The following is a 12,359-nucleotide window of genomic DNA, read 5'->3' as shown; positions in this document are numbered from 1 at the left end:
GGTGCAGCTGGTGTCGTCGGACCAGCAACTTCGCCGAGTGCCAGTTCAACTCCGCACATGAGCTCTGGTGGGAGTTTGGTGGAGCTAAGGTGGCCTACACCGATGCTCAAGGCGATGAGAATGCCTGTGCCTTCTTCTCGATGTTCCTGCGCCTGCACCTGCTCCTGCTCTTCGAGGCGTGATGGAGCGACTTACTTTTTCGTGGCCAAGGGCACGGAGAGGGACTGGGGCAAAGTCACCCTGGGCTGCCCGGCATACCCGATTGCCATTCACATTGCCTTGTACCTTGGCCGTGGGGGCGACGACTTCCTTGACACTCGTCAAGGGCCGCTTCGGGACCTCCCGCAAGAGGCAGTCGACCGCCATGTCGCCCGGCAACCTACACCGCCAGGTCGAAGCTCACACCCGCAAGATCATCGAGCACGACTGCTCCAACGGGGACTTTTACCGGCGCCTGGACCACCTCGTCCTCGGGCAGCGTGAAGCATGGCGGGCAACGGCGGGCAACGGCGGGCAACGGCGGGCAACGGCGGGCAACGGCGGGCAACGGCGGTCGCGAGGCTGCCTGTCGAGACCCGCTTCTCGACCACAACGACAACTAACAAGCCGATGTCGCCCCCGAGTTCTCCAACGGACTCCACTAGGACCACCCCTGCCAGTTGCACGCGGCCCTCACCCACCCCGTCTTGCATGTCCTGCGCGAGTCCTTCGTAGCCCGGCTTAACAGGCGCCCGCAGAACCTGTCGCAGTGGCAGCTGGGGTACTGCTCAGAGAGGCCCGGCGGCAAGTTCGCCAAGGTTCCCACGCGGATACCTAGATGCTTTACAGGGACGTGGGGCTGGGTCCCAGGTGAGATGACCCCATGCTCACTGCCCAGGAGTAGACGCTCATGTCCAACTTCGGCAAGCCACGAGGGGTGTTCAACGCCGACTACATGACGAGCTTCTCGAAGGTCTGGGCCGACAACGGCTAGGCGAGCCCCATGGGCGACTGGCCGGAGCTGAGCTGCACTCCACTGAACCAGCCCGACGCGCTGCAGAAGCGAGTCTAGAAGTTGTTCCTTCTGTGGGAAGGGCTCTTTGCAAGACACCCTGGCCAGTCCACCGCTCCCCGGCCCTTTAGCTACGGCTGTTTGTGGACCCTCGTCAACCTTGCATGGCAACCACCCGAGTTGCCCCTCTTGTTCCGAGCCCAGTTCTTGGCTGCCATCCTCCGCCAGTCCGACGGCCTGCAACCAGCTCCAGAAGGCGCTCACCACGAAGGATGAAGACGACGGGGTGGTGGGCGAGACACTTGGCACGCGGGACTGGCATAAGCCGCTCTTCTTGTTAGCCCTCGTGTCGTCGAGCTACAGCTGGCCGGCTAGGTGGAGGAGTTGCCGGCTGCGGCGGGCGGCAAGGAGGAGGATCTTGTCAAGGCATTCAGCCACTGGCCGTGCGAGCCTCGGATTCATGTGAGTTGCCCGGCTCGTCCTCGACATCGGGTAATGCAGATGGACCTTCAAAGCCAGACTGAAGCAGATGAAGCAGGAAGTCCATTGGCTGGTCAGGAGACGTGGTGAGAGCATAGGCTGATGGGATGCAGATTGCATGCTTGTGCAGTCCGCCGTGAAGGAAAAAGGAGCAACTCCCAGCGACCACCATGGTTCGCTGCGCTGCGGCTGATCGTCGGGCCGGCTTAGTGTTGCTGTGATTGTCGGAGTTGCTGCAAGCTCTGGAGGTGCTGGGGCTGCAGTGGCATTTCCAGCTGCTGCTTAGGCCGGGGCACATGAGAGATGTGGTCGGCGAGCACTTACTGCGTACTACCCGATGGCGATTGTTTTAGTGCACGATGACCACAAGTCTGCACATGGAATTCGGCAATCTCGAGGGCTATATCCGGACATCCCCGAGACTTCTGGGTATCACTCACCCCTCTTTACATCATGAGTCTGCACCATCTCCGGCAGTTGAAGGCATGCACCACGTGGCTGCTCGTCTCATCCTCAGCTGTCAATGTGGGATTTGGGGAAGGCCTGCTGCTAAAGGCCCCTCTGTCTCTCATTCGGTCAGCCTGCCTTCCCAAAGTCGAAAGTCGTGCCTGTGCGGTAGGAGTCGCCACCCCGGAAGACGTGGCTGTTTGAGCTGATGGCTGAAGTCTTGTTGCCGCTCTCGAGGCTGCCTTTCAGCGTTTAAGTGCATCTACTCTTCCTGTTTTGCTATGTGTCTCTAGGCTGTGGCGAAGCACCGTAATGAACCTGGAACGTGAACTCCATCGCTGTGGAGCTGACTTGGACCATGCTGAAGACTAGGCTCCACGACACATTGGCACATGGTGCTGAATGGTCGAGCCTACAGATGTCGGATTTCTCAGGCTCGGGCTGGGGAAGACAAGAGGAGACGTCCTTTCCCCCGCCAACCCGGGGTAGGGGAACGGCCTGGGTGAAGGACTACCCGGACGGCTTCCCCGCCGTCAGGGGCTGATCACTGGTTTCAGCCAGGCATGTCAACCTCGGGGAGGGAGCCATGGTGGAGTGGTGCCGGGGTTGGTCTATGCAGCGCGCTTTGGGGCTTCTTGTGGCAGAGTGGAACCCGTCTTCCCAGCTGCTGACATACTCTAGTCCAAAGGCAGGGGCCACGCCAAAACGGCCAGGTACTACAACGAGAGTGGTTCAGCGCATTCATGGTGTCATAGCGGCGCCGCCATCTTCACGGCGACGGGGCTTGGTGGCGGGCGACGAGGTCAACCGCATGAGCACTGACAACAGCAATGTCGGCGTCTCGCTCAAGTGCGACATCAACAACTGCTGCGGCCCTACCAGCTCGCACTCACCGCCGGGCTTTTGGTTGCAGCCATTCTTGCTGGGGAACACCTGCAGCAACTCAGAACCGGCCTGTTCTCGGCTTCTCCGCCATCTCTGCAGTGGTGCTTGCTTTGCTCACCAGGGCGAAGAAGGCCGAGGTATTTGCGACGACGGCAACGTCTGTGGAAGTGGCAAGGCGCATGGAGGGAGTGTGACTTCCAGTAACTCGGTCTCTGTCTGCTCTACAAGCACTGGGTGGAAATCGGGCAAGTCAATTCGCATGCAACACTGACGTCCGCCGCTTCTAAATGCTGGGTGAGGTGAGACAGCAAGACAGAAGATGCTGGGCTATTTGAAGACCACGCCGCGACCAGAAGAAAGCCAGCCGGACACCGACCAGACAGGTCTCAACCTGTAATACGCCCCGGCGCCCTGAAGAAGGAGAGCAGGAGGCCGAGCTGGTACATGTACTTGCTGGATCAAGAGACCCCGCGATGCCGTGCACGGTGAAGGCCTCGCCGGTTCCTTGGTGTACACGTTCCAGCGACGGGGAATCCGGTAGTCGACGACCATGACGCCGAGTATGGGCATGAGAAGATGACTTCAAAGCCGTACTTCGCTTCAGCAGCTGTTCTCCGAGGCCACGAGTCTCAGCAGCGCTAGTCACCTTCTAGTCCACCGCGAAGGTCCCCCGGGCATGGGAGAGTGGTGCAGGTGAGCATGCCTTCCTCGGCTATTGTGCAATACGACTTCGATGACAATCGCGGCACCACCTTCATGGGCTCTCAGCAAAACGAGGGGAACTACCCATGCGACTCCTCACAACGCCAACTTGGACGTGGCTCCGCCCAAGGCATAGAGCTGGTGGCCATCCCCTCTATGAAGAAGTCATTGGCGGCACTGTTTCTCGACGACCAGCTCAATTTGAGTGCATTGCTTGACCGGGGTTGGCTGCTGTGGCTGGCAGGGCTGCGAAGCTATGGCCACCGCGGTCTCCGCCATTGCGTCATCGCGCTCGCTCCGGACGCTCGGGCGCACTTCTATTTCAACGTCTTGCTGCAGAATAGCTGCGCCAATCTGCTGCATTCGATTGCAAACCTGATCATGCCGCGGCGAAGGGGAAAGCTGCTGACAAGCGGCAACCTAGGGGCAAGCCCACAATAGCATGCACGGTTCTCATCAGCGGTCTCGCTGTTACCCAACAGACGCAGGGCGTCGGGTGAGCTAGTGCAACCCCGCAATCGTCGGTGTTGGTGGGGTAGCTCTGAAGGGAGCCAAAAGGGGCATGAAATTGATCCGGGTGCTGTCGTCTGCTCGCAAGGGAGCTGGTGAACCGATAGCACAGGAAAGTGGCATGTATTGGCATTGGGCAGGCAGTTGAGCGAGATCCGCCAAGCTACGATCAATTGTCACTCCGTCTAGATCTGCCATGGTCAAGTCTGTGAATTAGGTGGCAGTACTACTGAGAGGGTCAACTGATCCATGTTGGACAAGTTGCACCGGATAGCTGCTCTAGTGTAGGTAGACCTCTACCGATAGAAGCTCGCCAAACCCCCTTTGCAGGCGACCTATCTGTGCTCTCGAAGTCCGAAGCCAATTGGAGCATCGTCAACTTGTACATCCGGCTCAGTTGGGAGAGTGATGCAAGATGCCCTCGACTGGGACCAGCTGCCAATGAGCGCTGGGCTTTTCAGTTGACGAATAACACATCTGAGGGACAGGCAAAGCCGGTAGCATCGAGCTCCAGGTGAACAAGAAGGCCAGGTAGGCACAACGCAGTTTGGCTTGGCAATCCTGCCGCTTCATGGGCAAACCACCCCAGCCCGAATACAAGGCTAAGCTGCCCCAACAGTTGGAACACCGTAGCGCCGAGTTCCTGCGTCGCAGAAGCCAGGCAGACAGCTCGTTGCATCAAGACATTGGCAAATAGGGAGAGGGGACATCGCGGCTTGCGCACGACGATCGATGCCACACCAGCGACGTCGTGCATCCTGAGAGACCTCCTTTGCCCGAATTCCTCCAGCTGGCGACGTTCCGCTGAGTTCCAGATTCGGCAGCAACCCAGTCCATGGACTTAAGTGCTGCCGTATCCCCTCGTCTCCCATGCACACTCAAACTGACGGCTCTCGATCTCGCTCCCGTGACAGTGTCTTAGCACAAAAGCCGTCCGTAGCAAGAGGAGTAGACCGGCGGGCTAACACAAAGCCCGTGAGATCGGCCTTCTCTGGCAAAGACGCCCAAATCCCATGGAGAATGGAGGCGTTGATGGAATGCAGTCTTTCCCCAGCTGGAATCGGTGGCAATCGAGAAGAACTTGCCACTTTACTCGCCTGTAGAGGGATGAAGACTGCCTCGGAATGCGGCAAGCTTTGTTGCATTCCCTACTGCCGCTTAGCCATGATAAGAGCTGGGCGCGATGCTCACCGTGGGATGACACACTGAATGGGCATATCGCCTTGGAATTCCCTGCATTGCTTGCAACTTTGACTGCGATATGCCTGACTGAAACCTGTTTGACTGCAACCTGCTTGACCCTTGGGAGACTGCTACCCCTTTGATGAGGAAACCCCTTGCGAATCCCCAGATGGCCTCGACCACCACAGGTTCCAACACATGGGTCCATCCCGAAAATGGACATGCACTTTGGCACCACTCCGTTGCGAGGCTGTAGCAAACTCGTGTCACTGTGCATCTCGGCGACAGGGTCATCCTGCCAAACTTGGATTTGGAAAGCCGAGCCCTTGTTGTGGCAGCTGCGTGACACCGTCGCGTCAGTCTGCTGATCCACTCAGGCGAGACCCTCCGAAGCCTGTGCCTGAGCCAAACCCTTTTGAAACCCATGCCAAAGACACACACTCGCCACATCCACTCTTGCCCCTCCTCAACCACGCAGTTCAAAGTGCTCTCCTTCCAATGCTGACTGGGCAAACTCAGCACTGCATCGCCACAGTCGAAAGTCCTTGGCTCGCTAATTGGGTATGCCTCCACAAGCATGGGCCGCCTGTCATGCTGCCCTGGACCAGCAAGCTCTTCGTGGGCTTGTGGATTTTGGAGGGGGCGGGTGGATTTGGCATGGATAGCAGGGAGGTTGAAGTCTGTGGGGACGAGGATGATGGGTGAGGTGGCAAAGGCAGCCAACTGCAACTCTAGCACAGGAGATGCCGCATTGAAGACACTGGGACTGGTTTCAGCCGTCGTCGGATGAGTCGGCGTGGCATCGTGTGAGCAGGGGCAGGGGAAAACAGGGGGCAAGGGACGGGGCCTGGTTGTAGGGACTCCAGATGTACGACAAGGTGACAAGTAGAGTCGCCTGATAGCATGCCGGTGCAGCTTGCCAATGGTCGGCCCGTTAATCGCAATGGCGGAGTGTTTCGTGAAAGTGAAGCTGTCGCCGCCGAATAGCTAGGGTTGATGGACGAGACCAATCCTCCAGTGGATGTGCCCTGATTCTCCCAGACCATCTCCGGCCTCTTCCGGTTGCCCATGCTACCATGTCTCGAGTTTGCCGTGGCATATTGGCTTCCTGGCGTGTTGCTGGTGCGGCCCCCAATCCCCTGGATGTCCAGTGCCTGCGACTTTCACTTTGAGTTGTCAGCTCTCGTCACTGCGAATGCCAACACTGATGTCTGCCCCTTGGAATTCGACATGAGCTCATCCAGACAGGAGATGGGGTTCCCCGTTCGCTTGCCATTTCCCGGGGGCAAGTCACTATTGGCAGTTCCTCAATCTCGCCAAGCCTCTACATCAGGGCCATCCCATGGAGAAGCAGAGCGAACGCCCACCTTGTCGAAACAAGGAGGCACAAGTACAGTGATCCGGCCAGGTGTGCTTCCCACCAAGGCCATGATCATTTCAAGCCGACACTCGCGTCCCCGTATCCCACGATCCAGTGTGCGGACCACCTTCGACAGCCGTCCACCTCTTCCATCCTGCAACCGACTTCGTTTCTAGAACGCCTGCAACTGCATCCCGTCACCGACAAGGAGCTGGAATGGGGTCACAGACACTTGAGCTGGTTTGGAGAGATGACCTCGACCCAATCCCCATTCCCCAACTCCGGAGCCGCCCAGTCTGTTGCCGTCCGTCGAAGTCGAGTGCCGTGATGCGGGATTTGCGAGCACAATCTGGAATAGCGAGTACTCGGCAACGAGAGCAGGACCTATCAGCATGGATTGTGCTAGAAGAGCAGGATGGATGTAGAAGCCTGGAGTTAGTGGTCTGTGGGGTAGCTCCTACATCGTGCTTGCATGCTTCTCAGCGGCTTTTTGTTGCTGCGGCCAAGACTCGGGATTGCTGCGTTCCACACGATCCAGTGTGCGGACTACCTTCGACAGCTGTCAGCCCAACTCTCATGAACGACCGCAACAGCACCTCGCCACCGACAAGAAGGCGCTGAGAAAGGATCCCGGTCATTGGAGCTGGTTTGGACAGGCGACCTCGATCCACAGTTCCCGATCGACTGAGGCCGTCCCTTCCGCGAGTATGCGTCCGGGCGCGATATCCGAGCAGAAGTTAGGACTGGAGGATTCGAGAGCAGAAAACGACCAACAGAGAGTGTGACTAGAGGAGCTGGATAGACGTGCGAATGGAAGAGGCTTGGGTGGTCTATTGGGCAACTCCCAAATCGTGGTTGCGGATTTCTCAGGGGCTTTCTGCGTCAGCCAAGACTTGGGCATTCTCCTATCAAGGGCGACACGGCATACTTCCTGCAGCACTTCAAGCTGCACGATCAGGTCACCAGTGTTGAGATGTACCGCCAATTGCGCCTCAAGCTGATGAGATTGGATATGGCAATTAGGAATGGGGCATGCACTGATCTGGCCCAGATGAGAGACCTTGGGCTCCCACACCGATTCAATCGGCAGCCACAGGTCTCGAGTGGTTGGGCATGGACCCTCGGCAGCCACCGGACTTCTCTCGAGATGTGTACCATCTGGTATACGCAAAGAGGATCGCTGTGTTCTACATAGTGCAAGGCCAGAAGCGGGGTGCCGCCGAGGTGAGCCTTTTCCAGAAACGCTGACTGAAGGCAGCGTTTGCGTCAAGCCGGGATTCCTTGATCTAGAGTTTGCTATCCTGGCAAGAGGTTGCGCGAAACCCTTGTCGAGTGATCCTTCCACCTCAGTTGTAGCGCCATGGGGAAATGTGACTGTGCCTATATCTCTGTCGTGAAGCCTTTCCCCGCCTCCATCCAGACGCTTTCGAGTCCGGCCACATGGACCATGATGTCGACAGCCAGATCTCCAGTAGAAGAGACCGGGATGGGTGTTTCCCGAGCCAAGGCAGCTTGCTTGTTTCTGGTAGATTGCACAGCATGCAACATCGCATGCATCTCTGCCATGGAGTCTGGAGCATCGGGCAATGGACGGCGAGCGCTGTTTTAGTTCGCCAGGTCAACTCTAGCAGAAATGTGAGTCCGTAGATGCCGGTTGCTGGCAAACTGGCATTTGTGGCAGTCCGATTGTGCTCTGGAGGATGACTGAGATCCAGGCACGGGGGACCATTCAATCCCGCAAGTCCAAATGCCACTCATGTCCAACCAGGAGATCCTACCTGCGGCTATGTCAGAAGTGCTGTTCTAGTTTGTCAAGCCATCCTCGGTCGAAAACCCCACAAGATGCTGCCCCCTTTTCACCTTGCAATGTTCCGCTATAGTCGCCAGGTACGGCTGGGGTTGGGGTGCTCTTGCTGCTGAAGCTGCTTTCCTGGTGTCTAAGTCAGTCAGTGCAAGACACGATCCAATTGCGAGGCATCAAAGATGAGACTGCCAGACCTCATGAGAAGGGGCACGTCGTCCCAACGAACCATCACCAAGATGGCGCCCCCGCGTGATGTCCTCCCGCCCGTGACGGCTCGACGCCGCAAGAACGTCTGCACCGAGATCACGCTTGGCTGCCTTCCTTCTTGCCGATCTGGCAACCACTGGGACCGGACTGCATCGGATGGAGATGGGGAAGTCTCGGTCTCGCCTACTCACCTGAGACGCAGCACGAAACCTCATACTTGCACCCGAACTTCACTTTTGGCTGGTATGGCTTGATCTGACTTGTCTGACCTTGAAGCCAGCGCTCTTCCCATTTTCTGCTTCACTGCCAAGTGCAAAGACCGCCAGTCCCTTGAAGCAGCGAGTCAGCTGGTGGCCCGCGTTCGCTTTCCTCTGAATCTGGCAGTCAGTCGACCCTCACCGTGAGGAAACAGGCTTTCTGGGCGGTTCTCTGTCTGGAGATCCACTCATTCACGCTCCTCCAACACGCTGGCGGCATGATGGTCGGCTGCATTCTGCTCAGGTGGCAACAATGCAACCCAGATCGATCACTCTGCGCCACCCCAGACAACCTCGGTGTTTGGCAAACGAGTCCCGGACGAGGACACTGGCAGCGCACTGGGACCGGATATCCTTTGTAGCCAGATGGGCCCTCCAGATACGACTCCTAGATGGAACATGGGGATGTGACAACTCGACCAAGAGGGGTGCTTCTGCAGTGGCACGGAGCCGCTATGGACTCGACTTCTCCTCCATTGCACGGCTGGCTGACGTTTGCTCGGTGCATTGGCAGGTCTCGACCTAGGGGCATCTTGCACTCTGCTATGATCGACACCAAGACTGCAAGTTTGGAGAAGGCGTGCTGCAACTGTTGCTGTCGAGTTGCAAGCACTTCTGCTCTGACCATGTGCGTCTCCGTTCAGGTCGAAGCACAGGAGATGCCGTCGCAAGTGAAAGAAGGGCACTCCTCGACGTGACAGGGAGTCCACAGCGAGTGTACGACTTAGAGAGAGAGCAAGGAGCATAGACCGGGAGCCAGTTATGCAGCAAAAGTCACTGCTATTGGGGGCAAGCACACTTGTCTGGCCAAGCAGCAGACATGGGAGTCTGGAGTTGATGCCTGCTAGCAGGAGTCCTGACATCGCAGGGGTGTCATTCAGATAGCAGGCAATGTGCTGCTGCTGATGAAATGGGTCTTGCTTGACTGGGCATCACACGTGCTACAGCCTGTCCTAGACTCGACTTCGCATTGCAGGGCTGTCTGAAATTCCCCTTTGCACATAGTCAGGTCTCAACTCACGGGCATACGCTCTACCAAGGTCGGCATTCGCTTCCTTTTTCGAGGCCGAGATCGCCTAGAGGCTGTTCGACAGCGACAGTCTTCGGCACATTGACGACTGGAACCTGGTCATTGCCGACATTGACGACCCCAATGCAACTGTTGGTGTCGAACACCTCTCCTATGTTCATGCAGGTCTCCATTCAGGGCGAAGCGTAGAGCATGCTGTCTCAAGTGAATCCGGGGGCACTCCTCGAATTGAGGAACACCACAGTGAAATCGCAGCTGGAGGTCTACTTATCACATCCCAAGTGCCACCTTTTTCACAGCAAGCCCGGCTACCTCGACTTCTACCGCCTGCATGCAGTGTTCCCCTCGCCTATTGCGGTGTCGCTTGTCCAGTGTTGGCTTCATGAGAGTCTGAAGCAGGAGTCACTGCAACTGGAGACGATTGACACTCATGACCTGCGAGGCACCACTCACCTCAGATGTGGCCTTGAGTGATGTGATTGGAGCTTGAACTCGATGCCCGCGAACAAGAGTGCAGACGCCGGATGGTGATTGCTTGTCAGGGGTGCCACTCAGAAAGCAGGCAATGTGCCACTGATGGAGTGGATCTCGCTTTACTGGGCAGCACAAATGCTACACTATGCGGTGAACCGAGTTTGGGGATGAAGCAAGTCGTCTGTCGGCAGCTTTGAGCATTGCGCCATGCTGACGCTCACCGGAGATTCGTGGCAGTGATGCAGGCCTATGGGACCGTGCCACGAACGGATGACACTCTTTCAACGAAGGTGTGCCAGCCAATGGGGACATCTGGCAACGCCTTGAACCGAAGTTGCCGTGATTGCAGGGAAGAGAGCACAGGGGGAGAGACACTCGCAGCTTTCCTCACACAGTGCCGCTACCAGACTGCGATCATCGTGGAGCATGTGGTCTACGGTCTTCACGATGGACACGAAAGCAGCACTAGACGTTGGCAGATTGGGGGATACGGCGCTGGAGAAGAGAAACACTGCCGTGTTCCCCAGCCATCGTCCCTCGACGCGTTCCCATGCATGCAGTTCGTGGCTATTGCCATCATCGTGGAGCATGTGGTTTACGGTCTTCGGCTTGGACATGAGGACATCACTGACAGCCGGTAGATTGGGCTTGCAGGGGCTAGTACAAGGCAAGCCGTCGGTGTCTCGTCGGTGCATGGCCGGCTCACGATGGCAAACGTGGGCGTCACTTCGAACGGGTGCATGTCTTCACGGATTTGCTCAAGGGATGGCATCGCCGCCATTTCCGATTTGGACCTTGTCGCATGTGGAGCAACTGGCAGTCTCACCCATGACCAAGGTCAGCCGGAATTGCCATCGACCAGAGAGACCACCAACACAGTCACCCAGTGGACCGGTAAGAGGGACATGCCACTTCCGGCCAAAGCGATTCGTCCATCTACTTGAAAGGCATGTTGAGCTACATGTGGGCAGAAGGACGAAGCTGGAGAGGTCGGAGGACAGCCCAGGCCATGCAGTGGATGCGGAACTGGGGGCAAACCAGCAGGGGTTGGAGATCGCCGCAACAACCATTTCCCGAAGTGTCAGCCCAAGTCAATGCGACAAGGACAGCTCTGCGCAACCAACTCAGAGCACACCAACAACGCAAGATGCACCGACCGACTGGCTGACCCATCAAGAAGCCGTCCGCGGGATTCAGCATGCCGGCCACGTCGACGGACACGACAAGCCGTCCCATCCCCTCGCCGGAATGCACTTTGCTGTTGACGCGACGACTCGATTGACAGACAATGCAGGATCACGATTGCAGAACCGCGACAGCTGCTGTTCCCGCCCCGACACCGATGCGCGATTTTGGCGAAAGCGAGAGGGCACCAGCAGCCGACGGGAGATCGCGCGCACCACTTCAAGCGCTGTTGCACACCACCACAATTGCGGCCGATTGACTCGTGCGAGCCGCCACCAAGCTGACACGCGAATCGGCTCCCGCTTCAATTACCAGACACGCGAACCGATTCCTGCACCAACTGCCAGACATGCCACCGACCGAACGCCATCCACCGATGCACCAACCACTTGCGACCCAACTTCCACATCGACAGCTGGGATTGCGACGAGAAGCCCTCCACCACACATGCCCAACCCCTTCCTTGGACCCGTCCCAGCACCAACACGGCGCTGACCACTCGAGACGACCGACAAGTGCGGTTTGCCGCCACACCCGCCGAAGCCCGACTGGACCGCTCGACGCTGCTGCATCGACCGCACTCCATGCCATTCAGGCAGCCCATCAACCCGCACTTGCGACGGACTTCCGCTTCCACCACCGACGGCGCCCAACCTCGCCCAACCCCACGCCCGGACCCGTCGCGACACACCCCGCCGCTAACCCGTCACGCTAACCGCTAGGGCGGGAGCAGGAGGAAGTGCGGCGATGGTGGAGAGGTGGCGGTGAAGGGTTAGGGTTAGGGTCAGGGTTAGGGTTAGGGTTAGGGTTAGGGTTAGGGTTAGGGTTAGGGTTAGGGTTAGGGT

General features: G+C 57.9%; 6 protein-coding genes across 6 annotated transcripts; 5 read left to right on the top strand and 1 right to left on the bottom strand.

Annotated features, from left to right (window-relative positions):
- Positions 1-364: 364 nt before the first annotated feature.
- On the top strand, positions 365-973 carry PG985_007882 (uncharacterized protein; the record flags this gene model as incomplete). Its single annotated transcript, XM_066827650.1, has 3 exons — positions 365-622; positions 660-797; positions 884-973. 3 exons carry the CDS (start codon positions 365-367, stop codon positions 971-973), a joined length of 486 nt encoding a protein of 161 aa, XP_066682562.1.
- A 1,686-nt stretch (positions 974-2,659) lies between these two features.
- On the bottom strand, positions 2,660-2,984 carry PG985_007881 (uncharacterized protein; the record flags this gene model as incomplete). The annotated part of the gene is made up of 2 exons (XM_066827649.1): positions 2,660-2,896; positions 2,922-2,984. The coding sequence occupies 2 exons, from the start codon at positions 2,982-2,984 to the stop codon at positions 2,660-2,662; spliced, it is 300 nt and encodes a 99-aa protein (XP_066682561.1).
- A 518-nt stretch (positions 2,985-3,502) lies between these two features.
- Positions 3,503-3,946, top strand: PG985_007880 (uncharacterized protein; the record flags this gene model as incomplete). Its single annotated transcript, XM_066827648.1, has 1 exon — positions 3,503-3,946. The coding sequence occupies one exon, from the start codon at positions 3,503-3,505 to the stop codon at positions 3,944-3,946; it is 444 nt and encodes a 147-aa protein (XP_066682560.1).
- Positions 3,947-6,265: 2,319 nt separating this feature from the next.
- On the top strand, positions 6,266-7,805 carry PG985_007879 (uncharacterized protein; the record flags this gene model as incomplete). The annotated part of the gene is made up of 4 exons (XM_066827647.1): positions 6,266-6,671; positions 6,734-6,851; positions 7,117-7,262; positions 7,609-7,805. 4 exons carry the CDS (start codon positions 6,266-6,268, stop codon positions 7,803-7,805), a joined length of 867 nt encoding a protein of 288 aa, XP_066682559.1.
- Positions 7,806-8,597: 792 nt separating this feature from the next.
- PG985_007878 (uncharacterized protein) lies at positions 8,598-8,822 on the top strand (the record flags this gene model as incomplete). Its single annotated transcript, XM_066827646.1, has 1 exon — positions 8,598-8,822. One exon carries the CDS (start codon positions 8,598-8,600, stop codon positions 8,820-8,822), a length of 225 nt encoding a protein of 74 aa, XP_066682558.1.
- Positions 8,823-10,568: 1,746 nt separating this feature from the next.
- Positions 10,569-12,236, top strand: PG985_007877 (uncharacterized protein; the record flags this gene model as incomplete). The annotated part of the gene is made up of 4 exons (XM_066827645.1): positions 10,569-10,966; positions 11,167-11,223; positions 11,301-11,776; positions 11,830-12,236. The coding sequence occupies 4 exons, from the start codon at positions 10,569-10,571 to the stop codon at positions 12,234-12,236; spliced, it is 1,338 nt and encodes a 445-aa protein (XP_066682557.1).
- Positions 12,237-12,359: the final 123 nt, after the last annotated feature.

Source organism: Apiospora marii, assembly GCF_038362585.1.
Source record: "Apiospora marii strain CBS 49790 chromosome Unknown utg000005l_segment0_segment0, whole genome shotgun sequence".
Classification (NCBI taxonomy): Eukaryota; Fungi; Ascomycota; class Sordariomycetes; order Amphisphaeriales; family Apiosporaceae; genus Apiospora; species Apiospora marii.
Note: the sequence above shows the minus strand (reverse complement) of the source record. Positions and strands in the feature narration are given on the sequence as shown.